At 41.5% G+C, this 18,116-nt stretch overlaps 1 protein-coding gene across 1 annotated transcript; it reads right to left on the bottom strand.

Annotated features, from left to right (window-relative positions):
* Positions 1-1,644: 1,644 nt before the first annotated feature.
* On the bottom strand, positions 1,645-17,910 carry LOC119739624 (endophilin-A1-like). Its single transcript, XM_038214617.1, has 10 exons — positions 17,852-17,910; positions 15,602-15,658; positions 14,945-14,971; positions 11,799-11,915; positions 9,428-9,561; positions 8,396-8,462; positions 5,686-5,786; positions 5,287-5,390; positions 4,564-4,700; positions 1,645-4,232 (listed from the first exon to the last, which is right to left on the bottom strand). The coding sequence occupies exons 1-10, from the start codon at positions 17,883-17,885 to the stop codon at positions 4,045-4,047; spliced, it is 966 nt and encodes a 321-aa protein (XP_038070545.1). The 5' UTR covers positions 17,886-17,910; the 3' UTR covers positions 1,645-4,044.
* Between the last annotated feature and the right edge of the window lie 206 nt (positions 17,911-18,116).

The following is an 18,116-nucleotide window of genomic DNA, read 5'->3' as shown; positions in this document are numbered from 1 at the left end:
CCTTCGCGAGTACTTCCAGTTTCGGGATAGCCTACATACCGTTGACGGCGTGATACTCTACAAGGACCGTGTCGTTATACCCCTCTCTCTGAGGGAGGAGGTGTTAGCCAATCTACATGCTGCCCATCAAGGGGTTACCTCTATGACCACAAGAGCCGAGGCATCTATTTTCTGGCCTGGTATCACCCCTGCCATTGCAGCCCTTCGCGCTGGGTGCAACCATTGTAATCGGATTGCACCCTCTAATCCGAGCGCACCACCCACCCCCCTGACGCCCCCGGACTACCCATTCCAGTGTGTTTGTGCCGACTTCTTTACCTACAAAGGCTGCAACTACTTGGTAGTGGTCGACCGTTATTCCAACTGGCCGATTGTCGAGAAGTCCTCCCATGGCGCAGCTGGGCTCATCAATTGCCTACGACGCACCTTTGTCACCTTCGGTATTCCTGATGAGCTGGCCTCTGACGGTGGTCCTGAATTCACGGCTATAGCTACACGTCACTTCTTGAAGGACTGGGGTGTACATCATCGCCTTTCCTCAGTAGCTTATCCACATAGCAACTGTCGTGCTGAAGTTGGTGTCAAGACCGTAAAACGTCTGATCATGGACAACACCAGCAGTAATGGTGACCTCGATACTGACGCATTCCAACGCGCAATGCTCCAGTATAGAAATACTCCTGACAGAGACACCAAACTCTCCCCGGCAATGTGCATATTTGGACGCCCGATTCGGGACTTCATCCCCATACCACCTGGCAAATACAGGCCCCATAACACTTGGCGTGAGACCTTGGCGGCTCGAGAAGAAGCTCTCCGCAATCGCCACATGACAGGTGCCGAGCGCTGGTCCGAACACACCAAAAGGCTCTTGCCCCTTGTCGTGGGTGACCACGTCCGCATCCAGAATCAGACAGGGCCACACCCCCTTAAATGGGACAAAACTGGCATCATAGTTGAAGTCCGCCAGTTTGACCAATACGTTGTGAGGGTTGATGGTTCAGGAAGAGTGACCCTGCGTAATAGGAAATTCCTGAGAAGGTACATTCCCGTACAAATACGCACACCACGATTGACAATGGATGATGACATCGGAGTGCGTCAGCCGACAGTTCGCCGGATCATCCCACGCCAAGGCATTGTGTACAAGACAAATCTGACCAGTCACGAGGAGGTTCATTGTCCACCAAAGCCGACTGCTAACCCAGTGCCCAAGTCGACACACTCCCCCACCGCAACTGGCGCCACTCCACAGCGACTCTCGTTGCCCTTGGCACATGCTACAGACCCTGGCACATCGCCCAGAATGACCCAGGACCCTCCGAGTCAAGAACGTCGGCCCCTTATTGATGCTCCGCCCCCACCTATGGATGAGTCGTCACAAGCCAGCAGGCCCAGCGGCCCAGTACCTTCGATGTTGCCTCCCCAGGTCATTGGTACCAAGCCCGCTACCCCTCCTGCAGTTGACACCCCAGCTGCTGCACCCAGGCGGTCCGGTCGCAGTACTAACAAGCCTGCCTGGCACTCTGACTATGATATGTGATCCTATTAATTGGATCATACTTTACCCTTACGTTTCCAGTTTTTGGTGTTACAGTTTAGTCTAGATTAACCGTTAATAATGTTCTTGATTCATGTTCTGTCTAGATTAACCGTTAATAATGTTCTTTATTCATGTTCTCAGTCTTTGTCACACCAAAGGACACATAGGAACATTTTGTGCCAAAGACTTGGGGGGAGATAGAGGATTACCAACCTTTCTTAATCATATTACATTTCTGTTTGTCTATTTGCAGACCGTGTTCATTGTTGAAGTGACCAAAACAAAGAGACAGCGTTCTTATTTACAGACAGGGTCTTCGTCCCTTACCTGGGGAGGCAGCTGCAGGATGCCGCGAGGTTGGATGTTGTGTGGGACACATACATCCCAGACAGTTTAAAGGAGTCAATCCGGGGAAAAGATGTAAGGGTGTACGCAGGAAAGTGTCGGGTGAGACCAAACTCAGTGCTAGGCAATTGGATGGACTTCCTCCGTGACCCAACCAACTAGAAGGAGCTGTTTGCTTTTTGACTTCCAAGGTTGAAGAGTTGAACTGGCCATCAGCCAAAGCTGTACATGTCACATCAGAACAAGCTGTGGCATCCATTGGTGGCAGCATCCCCCATGCAAAACTGTAATCATGATGACACCTGTGTTGTGGTTCATGTGGTACATGCACTGAAACAGGGGTGAAAGACTATGTGCGTACTAGGGACACAGATGTTGTAGTCATCCTTGTTGGCACATTCCAAGTCTGATTGCGACTCAACCTTTGGCCGACATCTTGGTGGTCTTTGGCATGGGTAAAAATACAAGTTTTACCACATCAAGGCCATCTGCGCAAACCTGGGGGAGCCTCAATCATGAGCATTACCTGTGTTCCACGCATTTTCAGGTTGCGACACTACCTTTGCTTTTAATTTCAAGGGTGTAAGAGGTCGGTTGGGCAGGCCTCAGTGGCAGGACAATGAAGACGTAACAGAGACATGTATCTGGCTGGTCATCCTTTCCAGATGCTGGATCTCAACGATGACCATTTTCTAAGGATCGAGAGACTGACTGTAATCCTATTTGATAAAACCATGTCCCCTGAGCTCTGTCAATGGGATAAGAGGGGAACTCTTCTGCCATAAGAATCGAGCAATGAACAAACTGCCATCCACCAAGGATGGGGTACTCCAGCATGTCAGACGGGCAGTGTGTCAATCAGGAATCTGGACGAATAGCTCACAAACACAGCTATTGGTTCCATCTCCGCAGGAGTTTGCCTGGCCCAAGATATCAGTCATGGGTACCAGTAAAGATGAAAATTTCAGAAATTTCCAGATCGTGCAGAGAGCTTATCAAATACGCTCCTGCAAAGGAGACTGGTTTTGCAGCAAATGCGGCAAAGCAAATCTGGATTGCTCACCACTTTGCAAGTTGTAACATTGTAAAGTGTGTGTTAGACATTACAGAACAATGCCACATACATTGTAAGTAACTGTAAGAATTTTGTTTACATTGCATTTCAACTCAAATGCCTGCAATGGCCTTGTCTCTGTGATGTGAGATGCATGTAGTAATGAAAATTGAAAACTACTTGGTGGCCTACAAATAAAGCAGTGGTGTTAGTTGCTTCAAAAAAGAGTGTTGTCTAGTTACTGAAATGCATGATTCGCGATTATTCACTTTTTTGGGGGGGGGGGTGATAACATTTCCCTTCCAACCAGATGAAGGTGGACGTTTATTGAAAATTGTCCTGTTGATATTGATATTAATAAAAAATTTAAAATATACTGGTACTATTACAATGTCCAAAGTGACCTTCAACTGCCTAAAAGTCAGAAATTTGGCAACCACCCTTTTATGACTCCCAGGACTCGAGAAAAGCGATATTTTGTCATGGATGTCGGCCATTTTGAAATTATGTGTTTTACATGATTTTTTTTTTAAATTCCGGAGGGCTCCTAGGCTAACATTAATTAATAAGCCGCAAGGGACCCTTGTGCCAAATATGGTGCTTTTATCCGCCGAGTAACGGTAATTTCACTAAGCCACCTGACTAATAGCTTAATATGATGGAATTTAAAAAAAAAAAAAAAAAAGTACACAATTGACATTATGCTGATATACATAGGACCACTCTCCAGAGGGCGCTATTCAATGTATCTGTTCACTGTACACAGAGTTCCACTGTGAGTAACCAGTATTGTAGTACTCATACTGATAGAAATGACTCATACTCAGACAAAGTACTCATACTCATACTTGTCATGCCAGAATATGCGTACTCGTACTAGTACTCAAGGCAAAGTACTCGTATTTGTATTTGAATTCATGATGACGAAGTACTTCAATGTGTCCTTGTGCCCATGGCAACGTACTCGTACTCAAACTCAGGATGACAAAGTACTTGTACGTGTACTCATCGCGAAGAACTCACGCTCATACTCAACCACACGATGACAAAGTACAAACTGCAACACTATAAGTAACGCTACCACCTACCATGATTAAACCGGTTAGATAATTTCCACGTAGTTAGCTGGGAAGTATCCCGTGTGACCGTTTAACTCTCCATCGATCCAATTCTCGTCGATCTTACTGACGATGCTGATGATGTCGCCCTCCTGAAACCCCAGTTCGCCCTCGTTTTCTGCCTCAAAGTCGTACAGTGCCTTGCAGCGTTCCTTCGTTGCCGTTACAGGTACTGAGAAATTGGAAATAAATATCACAAAAGTAGTCCTGAAGTCCATCGCCATTTTGAAAAACGATGTCTATGCTCCATTGCAAAATAGAGCAAATTTTGGGCCTACTGGTAATTTCATCCAAATTTCGTCCTCATCACGGCATGGACCCTTCTTTTTTTTTACAAACCCTCAAGTTCACGGCCCACAAAATGCTCCAATACATGTAGCAAACAAATTGAGGGCATTCAAATTGTGATTTGGCCAGGGAAGGCAATTGTGGGCCTATTTACTGGCCTGCAACCTTAAGCAAACTGTGTGCTGAGCTGGAGCATGAGATCCCTGTTGACTTACCTGGTGCGTTGTAATCCACCGTTGACGGGTACGCGTCGGTGTCGTCTCCGTCACTGGAGTCTCTCTTCGTGGAGTAAGAGTTGAAAGTACTTCTGGGTTTGCGTTCTGATTTGGGTCGACTGCCTGCCTCCTCAACCCTGGAAAACATCACAGAACATTGAGAAGGATGCTAACTGACAAGTTTGGGTATTATAGTCAGTCAGTCACAAGGCCATCGCAAGGCCATCACAAGTCATCACAAGTCCATCACAAGTCCAGCACAAGTCCATCACAAGTCATCACAAGTCCATCACAAGTCATCACAAGTCAATGACAAGTCCATCACAAGTCAATCACAAGTCAATCACAAGTCATCACAAGTCATCACAAGTCAATGACAAGTCCATCACAAGTCATCACAAGTCCATCACAAGTCATCACAAGTCATCACAAGTCAATCACAAGTCCAGCACAAGTCCATCACAAGTCATCACAAGTCCATCACAAGTCCATCACAAGTCCATCACAAGTCCATCACAACTATATTACAAGTCCATTACAAGTCCATCACAAGTCAATCACAAGTCTATCACAAGTCATCACAAGTCATCACAAGTCTGTCACAAGTCCATCACAACTCTATTACAAGTCCATCACAAGTCATCACAAGTCCATCACAAGTCGATCACAAGTCAATCACAAGTCAGTCACAAGTCCATCACAAGTCCAGCACTGTTGGCATACCTTTCATTGAGTGTTGAGAGAAGGCTTTCCAAGACCTCTGCAGACTGTTTGTGGTATTCTAGCTGAGCCTCGGCTAACGCTTGAAGCTGTAACACCTGCTCAACCTGTTAAAGAAATCAAGGTGCATTTTCAAGGATTGCATTAAAACAATTAAATTACATGGCAATTTAAAGAATATCTTACACAACAGAATTAAAAAGGAAACCGTCAATCTCTTCACCCATACAATATCGGTATAAATTATTCTTCCATGGTTGAACTGAGAGAAATATCAAAATAAATGCGAAGAAATATAAAGTGAAAAGTTGTTCTTGAGACTCAATGAGTGGTATCTGATTGAGTAGTAAGATGCTCTAGTGCATCTTGGCTCATCTTTGCTCCGATTTGTCAGGTACTTACATCACTCTCAAGGAGGTTCCTCATCCCGTTCTCAGCAAGCTCCTGAGATTCGTGAAACTTCTCTTCTGCAAATTGGATTTCTTCTTCAGGAATTGTGCTTCCTGCAACACAAACAAAAACAAGATTGATGAGAACAAAAGTCAGAAATATTGGCTCAGAATTATCCAAGATGCCAGTATTTTCCTGGTGTGGAAATGTAGTATAATTCCTGCATCATGCAAGCATGCATTAACCCTAACAGAACTCAACCCATCAAACCCCAACGGCATGTTTAGTGGGAATCTGTCAGGATGGGTACAGTACCCTTAAACTGACAGTCTTTTACATTGGGTTGGCACACCTCCAGAATCAAAGTCAGAAATATGTGTGAGCAGTTTCCCACATGGTGTTGGAATTTGCCAGGATGGGTATGGTTCCTGGTACATCATGCTAGGGAGTTAGAGTTAATCCGTCACCATGTACACAATGAGTCATAAAGAAAGTGACCAAATTCGAAACATATTTCAAAAACTATGTGGCTCGCTCTGTTTAATAAAAATAGGGGTAAAGTACTTGTTATTGACTAGTAACTGTGAAAATTTCACGTAATTTGCATACTCTATTCCCAAGTAATGAATATTTTGATACAATGATCCAACATTCAATTGTCCACCACTGATCATTTATCATTCTGCAAACAAATAAATACCCATTAAATACCATGAAACATAAACGTTTTCCCACCTCCATGAATGAATGGAAAAACGGACAAAAATCGCCATCAATATTTCAGAAAAAAAGAGTGGACTTGTTCCTCGTAATCGAAACACAAAATCTGACAGTAAAAATACTGTTTCAGTCTTGACTCAAATGATTGAAATCTCATTTGTATTTGAATGCCTGTGTGTAATCTGTAATTCTCACTCAGCTCAATAGCTTCCAATGGCATTCCATGGAGCTACATTTTGTATACTTCATTCGTCTATTAAATTTGATTGCTTTTTAAGATTTTTTTGTATTAATCCACGTTTTTTTTTCAAAATGGCGGGCGGAAGTGATTCAACAACTGCTTCACGAACGAACAAATCATACACAAACATTTCTTCCATGAAATGCTGTTATTATCCTCGTCCAAGATGTTTAGATTGTTTAAAACGTGGCCCATGAACGCCAACTTTTGTGAAATCGATCGTAAGTTCATTGCGTGGCCGCGCAATAAGTTTGTTGCGTGTAAGTCCTACGCATGGCGTAAGTTACGCACTGTTTTGTGAAATCAGCTGCATAACAAAGTTCCGTACTTATTACAACTCACACATATTTAACACTTAGACATTCTCAATTTCGTCCTCGGAAAAGTCACTTATCTACACTTTTCCAAGTTTGAGTCCACGCAAAAATGATTTGGGTCAATTTTTTTCATCAATGCAATTGAATATTGACCAACAAAATGCAAAAACAGGCTCATTAATATGTATGAGATGTAACGAATATTCATGATACCTCCATATATACAAATTCATGTTATTTCTGACAGAATCAACTACAACCGACATTAACTCTTTGCCAGTAATTGTCCTTCTTTAGTAGACAATAATTTACAACAGTTACAAATTACATTCTAAAACTTGTAACACAATATGTCTTTTGATGTTAAACTAAAAACACTCTTAAAATCAACCATTTTTTTGGTCAATCTGAAGATCTTCCACTGCAACTTTTCTTTTTCTTTTTGAAGATCTTGTTGAGGTTTTATTGATAACATAAATTGTCGTATTTCATCACCCAGTAAAACAGACATTTTTGGTCTTTGGACTGTTGCTTGATTTGGATGTGCTTAAAATAAACTGAAAAAAAAATGAAATGAAAACGGAATGATAATCTCCAATCAAGAAAACATAGCAGCTGGCTTAAACATGCAGGCAAAGTGAAAATGCTGGCTACGTTTGTTCTATGACATGCTGTTAGTGTTCCAAGCAGGATGTTTAAAAACAAAACATGCAAGTTTCATGAGGACGTTCCCGTGAAATGCCAAACAAAATAAAGGAAGTAACATGCACAAGCTAGCATCAAAACCAAAACATAACAAAAACTGCAAAATGAAAAAGTGAACTCTAATCCAGTTTTGATTTTCCAAAAAATGACTACCGAGCTTTAGAAATCTGGGATAATATATTTCAAAATAGCGGTGTTTGGTATAGCAACGTTCCACTGTATATGAGAATGTAATTTCCAGTAACCCTGTTTAACCCTTCTGTTAGTGAGCATTAGCCATGTCCGAATGACATGGCTACGACTAACACATATTGAGGCTGAGTGAATATGGTTGACACAAAGTTCAAACTTTTTCTCGACTGTCTAAACTAAGTCATCAAAAAATCTAAACCACAATTAAAGGCTTGCAAGGAACACTATTTTCAATGCAATTTTTGTTTTTCTTTTAGTGCAAACAAATATTATACGCATTGTACAGTATGTCCAAAAGAAATGTCCGTCTGACTATTTTTGAAATAACTACAAAACCATGAAGTCCAATTGGCAAAAGTTTGATTGTGCAGATACTCCCTATCTTGGCCTCAACCCCGATGAGTTTCATTTAATTTCAGTCACGCATCACTGCAGTGTCAGGTTAACAATAACACTTTGGAAGCCTGACAGTTATTTTTCTTTTAGTTATGATTTTAGTAATGTAAGATGATTTGATATGATGGAGTTGAGATAATCTGTCGCCTACCTTTTGCTTGCTTTTTCTTTTTGTAGTCAAAGTCTAGACGTCGCCCCTGTAACTTCTTCCGATGGTGCTGTAGAAATCAAACATTGGGGAGAAAATTAATGTACTGTTTGACAAGAGACATTTGCACACTGCTGTAAGGCTCCTTATATAAATTATGGGTCAAAGTGTGACAATTTTCGAGTTCCTGTTATCTCTGAGCATAGTCATTTGCTGTTCAAGTATCATTAAGAATGACTTCAACAATTTGTTGGGTAGGTTGTCTGCTTCACATAATCACTCTTGGCAGACGACTGCATTAACCCTAACCTTCCCAAATCCTCCAAAATCCTCTTTGCAAAATGGAGGATTTTGAAGGATTGAGGCTGTTTGGCAAAAATGTGTGGCTGATTTTGCAGGATGCAGTGTGTCAAGGTCTTGGGCCGGGCCTTGTGCTGTTGATGCTCAGCTGTGCATAAATTATACTTGAAGTCCTCCGCACTGCTCCAGGATGTCACTGGCTCTGCCTCAACATATTGACAGTGATTGCTGGAGGATTTTGTAGGATTGAGGCAGTGATCATTCTTCCACGGATCACATTCAAGAGATAATGGAAGATTTTGCAGGATTGAGGCTGCATGCAATTTTGACATGGAGGCAGTTGGAGGATTTTGCAGCATCATCGCAAAAATGCCCAGGGAGTTAGGGTTAAGAATGACTTTAAACAATTTTGTATTCGTTGTGTAGGTAGTTTGCTATTCATAATCACCCTTGGAGGACGACTGCATTAAGGAGTGCATCAGAATTATAAAATCACAGATGTCAGATGTAACAGGGACAGGAAAAAAGTGGACCCCAAATTTATCGAATGACAAAAAGTACACAGGCATAAGTTACAACCCAAATCAACCATTTATCGATCACTGGTCTTCTATCATTTTTTTTCCAGATTGGCCACAATTTGTGCTTGAATTTCCCCGCAGGTGGCTGTGCAACACAGTCCTGCTTCTATCAAAATCAACCACATTCTGTCAGATTCTGTAAGATGGAACTCACGTTGATCTCCTTCAGATCTTTGTTCTTGAGATGATCCAGGGGATCCAGGAAGTTCTGTCTGACGTTCAAATCGAAGGCGCCCTTGACTTCAGAAAGTTGCCTCAGTGATTCTCTTATCTCGACCATCGCCGTAGCTGTATCCAAAAAATAACCAAAACAATTTTTTTTTTATTGATACCTACAATGTATAAAAAACAACATTTTATTGTTCTGTTGTTTCCACCAAAACTAAACAGCTGTGCTAAGTATACCCTGGAAGCTAAGATTGTCTATGAAATGCATGGTCTATGAAATGCATTATTAGACATGAGGTGAGGTATATGTTTTCATCGGCCTTGGTTTGTCTGTGAACAGGATAACTCAGGATAAATGCGGAGGCACTAGGCTCACGTGAATCGTGCACTCTGGACTCCTTCGACCAAAACATTTGCGAGCCTCGTCTTTAAGAACGCGTGCACGTAGTCGTGGCGCGACCTCAAAAATGGCTTTTAACTTTGTTCGCCGGATTACGCTATATGAGAATGTAAATTCCAGTAACCCTGCTTAACCCTTCTGTTAGTGAGCATAAGCCATGTCTGAATGACATGGCTACGACTAACACTAGCCCACATGGGAAGTGGCTTCATCTGCTTCCATAGGTGCAACTAATGTATTAGCCGTAGCCACTTCATTCTGACGTGGCTTTATGCTTTTCCATTTTCCCTAATTTGTGCTTGAATTTCCCCGAACGTGGCTGTGCAACACAGTCCTGATTCTATCAGAATCAACCAGATAATGGGTGATGTTAGATTTTGTAAGATGGAACTCACGTTGATCTCCTTCAGATCTTTGTTCTTGCGATGATCCAGGAAGTTCTGTCTGACGTTCAGATCGAAGGCGTCCTTGACTTCAGAAAGTTGCCTCAGCAATTCGCTCGACCATCGCCGTACCTGTATCCAAAAAAACAAAATGCTAGATTTTATTGTTCTGTTGTTTCCACCAAAATGAGAACAGCTGGGCTATGTGTACCACGGGAGCTGGGATGGTCTATGAAATGCATTATTCAGCGGAAATATTTGAGAGAATTGTGCCTAAAGTTGATGATACAAGCATGGCATTTGGCACACAGTCAGAGTATGTCTTATTAAAGGGCCATCACAGATTTGCCCTTTGAAAAAATCTAGTTAACAAGCAATATTCAAAATTTTCAAAATGGCTGTCATTGGTCATTTTACTACCTATAGTGGAATCTGGCGACCAGAATTAGCCGGTTTTTACTGCGGTGGTGTCACGCTCACGCGCATACTGAACGTGTTCTTAAAGACGAGGCGCGCGTGCATTTTGGTATTCTTATTGGTCAAAGGAGCCTAGAGCACGCGCCCTACCTGAGTGCGACTCGCGCAAACATTGCGCCACCGCAGAAAATGGCTGCCATCGGATTTGTCTATATTTTTTCAAAGGACAAATCTGCGATGGCCCTATGGCCAAATATCTTTCTCGTGACATACTCTGACTGTGTGCCAAATGCCATGCTTGTATCATCAAAGGCACAATCCCATCGCCTATCTGCTGTACTAGTACATGTAGCTACAATATTGTTAAAAACAAATAAACAGACAACTGACAAATTTGCCAAATAAAGGGCGAGTAAAAAAACCGAAACCCAAACGGCTGGACCAATTTTTGATTGAAGTTTTTACTGTAGCACTTTTAAAATCTAGAATATGAAAGCCCAGTTATTAAACTTTCTTTTAGTACAAGAATCATCCAAATCACTCATGTACTTTTCAAGTTACGAAATTTTGAACACATCCTCCGTTTAAAAGTTCTGTCCACACATCACAAAAATAGGAAGTGTTCTTGCAGCAAAGTGATAACAATTCTCAGAGGGATGCATGCGAATTGTTTTCATTTTACTGAAAGAACACTTACCTTTTTGTGATCCGGACAGAACTTTTAAAACAGTGTTTGTGTTCAAAATGAAGCAACTTTAAAAGTTCATGAGTGATTTGAATGATTCTTGCGCTAAAACAAAGCCCATTGACTGGGCTTTCATATCCTAGATTTGGAAAGTGCTACAGGCAAAACTTTATTTAAAAATTGGTCCTGTCATTTGGGTTTCATCTTTTTTGACTCACCTAGCTTGCAAATGCATGCATTTATAAATAAAAAAAATTAAAAATAAAAGTGGGTGCAAAAAAGGCAGCGGGCAGCTAGTGGTTTATTTCTTTACTTGGCCTTGCATATATCTGAAGTGCTGGGCACTACATAAATTACACAATATTCATGGTACTATGTTGGTGGATTGGAACGCTGATTAGAGCACCTTTTTGAGAGCTTTATTATCAGTCTACCACAGAAGGAAAGAGAATACATCTTGAAGCTTGCTCACCAAACGTCGAATCTTCTCCTAATTCTCTGCCGTTCTTCAGCATGACTTCTCCCAGGAATCCTACGGGTTGTTGAGGCTTGGTTCCTCCCTTGTTCTGACCACGGACTTTACTCATGGCTCTGGAGACTGTTCAGGAAAGACAATACGATTGATTAGGGTCAGCACACAAATAAAAGATCTATCTCTATTTGGTTTGTTTGAAATGAATACTTAGACCAGGTTCAAACCGGTGTTCTATAGTCACCCCAAACGTAATTATTCCAAAGGTTACAATTAAAGGTAATATACGACATTTGCAAACATCAACAAACAAAACTACCAAATTATTATGAAATACTTTACTTGACTGTAGATGAATGACAGTCTCAGACATCCTGTGAAATCATGGCACCTGGTGTGCTGTCATTTTTAAGAAGAGTGGAATTTTTGTATTAAATTCAAAAGATGGTCGGCCGACCATCGTAGGAAGAAACTGATTTGTCCAAATAGTGCCCCAATTTACCAAATTTATTTAGTCCACATTTTTTTTGCAAGCGGTTGCACATTCGTGAATGGATGCAAGCCAGCTAGTCTGGTTCCCTGAGCTCAGGGAACATCACAAGATCCGGCCCAAGACCTTGTAAAGCATTTGAAGAGTACATTTGCAAAAGCAGATAAGAGCCAATTATACAAAATTGATGAAAACCCACCAACTAAATATTTTCCCTGAACACCTACAATCATTTTTCAAATTCAATGAACTAAACAGTGAAAGTATATAAAATGCGTTTAAAGTCCGGTTCCGGAATATGATTTTGTGCGTTCCAGAACCACAAGGCGGGAGTCTGTGTCACGTTGTATGTTTGTACACTACAAGCGGCGGCTGTACCGTACTGTATTTGCAAAGTATTGTGAACATAAATTTTGCATAAAATTGTGACTCGAGTCGACTCGAGTCATTACAACTCTGACCAATGCCTATTCTTAACATAGACATTGACAAAGTGGGAGACTAAACACAATGGAGCTTGGTAGCTCAGTTGGTAGAGCACTGGAACGGCAATGCGGAGGTCCCAGGTTCTATTCCCTCTTCCTTTCAATTTGTGGATGATTGTATTTCCCTGTACAGGCCACAGATTATTGCATTGACTGGTCGCCCTGGATGCAGGCCTGCCCTGGTTCACTTCGTCTCCCATATCACCAAGAGCACAAGCCTTCTCATATGCGGAGCAGTGCTGATCGTAAGTAATCTGCTATAGTCGCAATTTGTCTGTGATTTGACAAAAGCTTGTCCCTGTGAAGCATTATGATCAGAACTTAGTTGTGCGGATCATAAGTTATCTGCTATAAGGCCAGAAAAAAATGTCTCCGGTTTCTGGTATGCGCGCGCGTCGCCTTAGCCATGCGCGTCGGCAAAACGAAAAAGTGTTTTTTTCAATACAAGATGATGTTTCAAAACCGCCAAACTCACTGGTTTGACTGGAATTCTGCTGCTGCACAATTTTAACGTGTTTTTAGATGGGGTTATGATCGAGAATAAGATTTATGTGGCCTCTCTGGACTCCCATATATTTGCACTAAGTTTAGTCGGGCACCATTTGCAGTCATCAGCCGACATTTGAAGCCAAAAAAAAAAAAAACCAGGTAAAAAAAAAAAAAAGCCGCGTCGCCGCACCACTTTTGGGGCAAGCTCCATACCAGAAACCGGAGACTTTTTTTTTTTTGGCCTAATGGTACAAGGTCCGAAAATGCATCTTTAGACGCATCTTTGGAAACAACCTTCTTTAATTGTTTTCTTCAAAATGACAGCATGCAAGAAAGAATAATTTCACAGGCAGTTCAGAGCCATTACTATCTTTAAAACAAAGTATGCTTTTCAAAATGAATGTTATCAATTACTTTTTGGATAGCTGCAAATGATCTACTCTACCGTGAACAACCAGTGCAAGAATTTCACATTTTTTTTCAGTTTAAATTTCTTCGTCAGGGGTAGCATAGACTAATTTGGGGACAACCTCTTTCAGCATGTTCAGATGGTTCTGCGGAGGCACTAGGCTCACGTGAATCGCGCACTCCGGACTCCTTTGACCAAAACATTTGCGAGCCTCGTCTTTAAGAACGCGTGCACGTAGTTGTGGCGCAACCTCGAAAATGGCTTCTAATTTTGCTCGCCGGATTACGCTATATGAGAATGTAATTTCCAGTAACCCTGGTTAACCCTTCTGTTAGTGAGCATTAGCCATGTCTGAATGACATGGCTACGACTAACACTAGCCCACATGGGAAGTGGCTTCATCTGCTTCCATAGGTGCAACTAATGTATTAGCCGTAGCCACTTCATTCTGATGTGGCTTTACGCTTTTCCATTTTCCCTAATTTGTGCTTGAATTTCCCCGAACGTGGCTGTGCAACACAGTCCTGATTCTATCAGAATCAACCGCATAATGGATGATGTTAGATTTTGTAAGATGGAACTCACGTTGATCGCCTTCAGATCTTTGTTCTTGAGATGATCCAGGGGATCCAGGAAGTTCTGTCTGACGTTCAGATCGAAGGCGTCCTTGACTTCAGAAAGTTGCCTCAGTGATTCTTCCATCTCGACCATCGCCGTACCTGTATCCAAACAAAAACAAAAACATAACAAAATCCATCTTTTTATAATACCTATAACAGGAAAGATTACATTGTGTTAATACAAAGCTCATTGATTGGGCTTTCATATCCTAGATTTGGAAAGTGCTACAGGCAAAACTTTATTCAAAACTTGGTCCTGCCAGTTGAGTTTCGTCTTTTTTGACTCACCTGTATATTGCAAATGTATGCATTTATAAATAAAAAAATAAAAAAATAAAAATTAAGTGGCTGCAAAAAAGACAGCGGCCAGGTACGAGAAACTGGTTTATTTCTTTACTTAGCCTTGCTTATCTGAAGTGCTGGGCTCTACATAAATTACACAATATTCATGGTACTATGTTGGTGGATTGGAACACTGATTAGAGCACCTTTTTGAGAGCTTTTTGATCAGTCTACCACAGAAGGAAAGAGAATACATCTTGAAGCTTGCTCACCAAACGTTGAATCTTCTCCTAATTCTCTGCCGTTCTTCAGCATGAATTCTCCCAGGAATCCTACGGGTTGTTGAGGCTTGGTTCCTCCTTTGTTCTGACCACGGACTTTGCTCATGGCTCTGGAGACTGTTCAGGAAAGACAATACGATTGATTAGGTTTAGCACACAAATAGAAGATCTATCTCTATTTGGTTTGTTTGAAGTGAATACTTAGACCCGATTCAAACCAGTGTTCTATAGTCACCCCAAACATAATTATTCCAAAGGTTACAATTAAAGGTAATAAACGACATTTGCAAACATCAACAAACAAAACTAGCAAATTATTATGAAATACTTTACTTGACTGTAGGTGAATGACAGTCTCAGACATCCTGTGAAATCATGGCACCTGGTGTGCTGTCATTTTTAAGAAAATGGGAATTTTTGTATTGATTTCAAAAGATGGTCGGCCGACCATCATAGGAAGAAACTGATTTGTCCAAATAGTGCCCCAATTTACCCAATTTATTTAGTCCACATTTTTTTTGCAAGCGGTTACACATCCGTGAATGGATGCAAGCCAGCTAGTCTGGTTCTCTGAGCTCAGGGAACAACACAAGATCCGGCCCAAGACCTTGACACAGTGCATCCTCATAAATCAGGCACACATTTTTGCCATATAGCCTCAATCCTGCAAAAGCCTACATTTTGCAAATAGAATTTTGGAGGATTTGGGAAGGTTAGCGTCAACGATGTTGCAATTTTGGTTCTTACCTGGATTGGGCTGAAGGTATTCTATTGTCTTGTTCACCAAATCATCCACTGTGTGACCTGCCACGTCAATTTTCTAATGAAAAAAAAAATACATTACCCAAAGACAATGAGAAGAATTCAATAAGCATAAACAATCTCAAGCAATATTTACTAATACTAAATGTGTTAAAACTTTTTTCGCTATGGCAGGAGAGATTCATACCCTGGACTCCGTTGCGTGTACACAACAGAGTCCAACCTGGGCTAGGACTAGGGCTAAGTTACACTTACAGCAGACAGGGCTCTGGAGTGCTCTGAAACGTGCAAAACAAAACGGGCAAAGAAAATGTCCTCAGTATTTCACCAACCAAGTTTGGAGACTCAATTCAATTTTCAAAGGAGATTTTTCTTCAATATTTTGCACATGAGAGGGAAGTCAAGTGATTTCAAAATGGGACTAAATACTAGACTGGTACATGTCCAACCATCATGACCATATGGTCCAACTATTTGAAAAGACTGACCTCTTCATTCAGTGTCAAAAGTCTGGTGGCTTGACTACGGAGAAATGTGTAGTAAATTGAGACTAGTTCCCGCTTTATGCCACACGTTTCTTTAATTCTTTTGGCATGGTTGATTGATGCAGTACTGAAGCTGTGTTGGACTGGTTGTTTCAGGTGCCAGTCTATTTTCTTGCTTTGCATGTTTTCAATACCATAAGTTTTGGGACTCTCATACACAGTATTGAGAGTCCCAAATTTTCGGACTACACTTACAGTAGTCCGAGTAACTTGGACCATGCTTGGACCCAACTTATCGTCTTTTTAACATTCAGATTTCACCCTCAAAATGGCCTCCCAATTACTAGCTAGGCCACCTGAGGTACAAATAGACATCGATGATTAAGATGGTTGTACTGAAGTTTATTTACGATCCGGAAGAAAAGTGAAATTTCCCGTTCAATTCTGAGAGCTCCCCTCGCGATCATGAACACGTTAAATTTCCGACTCGTGTTAATGTTTGAACGACGTGATGTAGTCTTCATGCCCAGCGTACAATCAATGGTCCCCATATCCCGAGTGCGATTCCGTTACCAAGCGCGAAGCATCAATTATGAAAATGAGTAGACTGGATCTCGCTTGTGAACACAAGTGGATTTCAAACGGTAAAAGACAATCGGGAACTAGCTTGAACTGGTTTCCGCCCATAAAAGCTGTCCTAGTTCCCGACTCTCTAGAAATGTACTTGTGTTTACAAACGAGATCTAGTCTACTCGTTATCATAATCGATACACTGCACTCGGTAACGGAATCGCACTCGGGATATGGGGACCATCGAATGTACAATGTACGCTGGGCATGAAGACCACATCACATCGTTCAAAACATTAACATGAGTCTGAAATTGAACGTGTTCACGATCGCAAGGGGAGCTCTCAGAATTGAATGGGAAATTTCACTTTTCATCCAGATCGTAAGTAAACTTCAGTACAACCATCTTAATTATTGATGTCTACTTGAACCTCAGGTGGCGTATCTAGTAATTTGGAGGCCGTTTTGAGGGTGAAATCTGATGTTTTTGTTGGGCAATGTTGGGTTTTTGGGACAACAGACAAAATTGTGTTGCTCGGCATATACGGGAATTAGCTTGGACCCCACTATCGCCAGACCATGTCCAAATGTTTAAAAGGCGATAAGTTGGGTCCAACTTAGCCCCATAAATGTGGCCAATTTACTGGACTACCTCCGTAAATAAAGGCCACACTTCCACCATGTACAAAAACATGTCAAACTTTGTCAAATTTCGATTTGCACATTTACATGTAGGCTTAATTTGTAGTTTATTTTTGCTTTAGAAGCCTACTCACCCTCTTTATAGCCTAATCAGAAAGTGCTGCCTTTTTCAGATGTCTCTTTTTCGTGAAATTTCCAGATTCGTTTGCACACGTTCGCGTATCAAACAAAATTTCAACATGAAATTTCACGAAAATTAGACCTCTGAAAAAGGCAGCACAAACATGACAAAAGTGAGCATGGTGAGTAACTTCTATTTCTAAACCAAAAATAAAGTACAAACTAGGCCTAAATGTGAATATCAAAACGTTCGACATGTTGTTGTACATGATGGACATGGTGGAAGTGTGGCATTTATTGCGGAGGTAGTCCAGTAAATTGGCCACATTTATGCCGGCTAGGGTCCAACTCCAAGTTAGGCTACGGTCCGCGGACTACACTTGAACCTTCAAACACCATGACCATGCTTTTTGCTGACCTATCTCGAACACTCTATCTAGCAAGAGCATCATCACGATAACCCCAGTCCAACCGAGGGATTCCCAAAATCGCTTCATTCTCCACAGCTGCGGCTAGTTTCCTTATCGAATATCACCTTCAGTTCCTTCCACTTTGTCATGTTTGTGAACAACAATTTTGCTCCATCTGGTTGTTGTGTATTAAATTTATTTTTAAATTTATTTTAGCCACGCAGCGTGGCGCCACCTATTGTCCGAAAGTTTCGGGGATTATTGAGGAAACTG

Source organism: Patiria miniata, unplaced genomic scaffold, assembly GCF_015706575.1.
Source record: "Patiria miniata isolate m_02_andy unplaced genomic scaffold, ASM1570657v1 HiC_scaffold_10, whole genome shotgun sequence".
In the NCBI taxonomy this organism is placed as follows: Eukaryota; Metazoa; Echinodermata; class Asteroidea; order Valvatida; family Asterinidae; genus Patiria; species Patiria miniata.
The sequence above is the reverse complement of the archived record's forward strand: the minus strand, read 5'-3'. Positions and strand labels throughout refer to the sequence as shown.

Coding starts and splice junctions, on each gene's coding strand:
- LOC119739624 (XM_038214617.1), bottom strand. CDS start 17,885: ATGATGCTCTTGCTAGATAGAGTGTTCGAGATAG. Junction 15,659..17,851: donor AGATAGAGTGTTCGAGATAG/GTCAGCAAAAAG, acceptor TTGACGTGGCAG/GTCACACAGTGGATGATTTG. Junction 5,787..8,395: donor AAAGAAAAAGCAAGCAAAAG/GTAGGCGACAGA, acceptor TTTGTGTTGCAG/GAAGCACAATTCCTGAAGAA.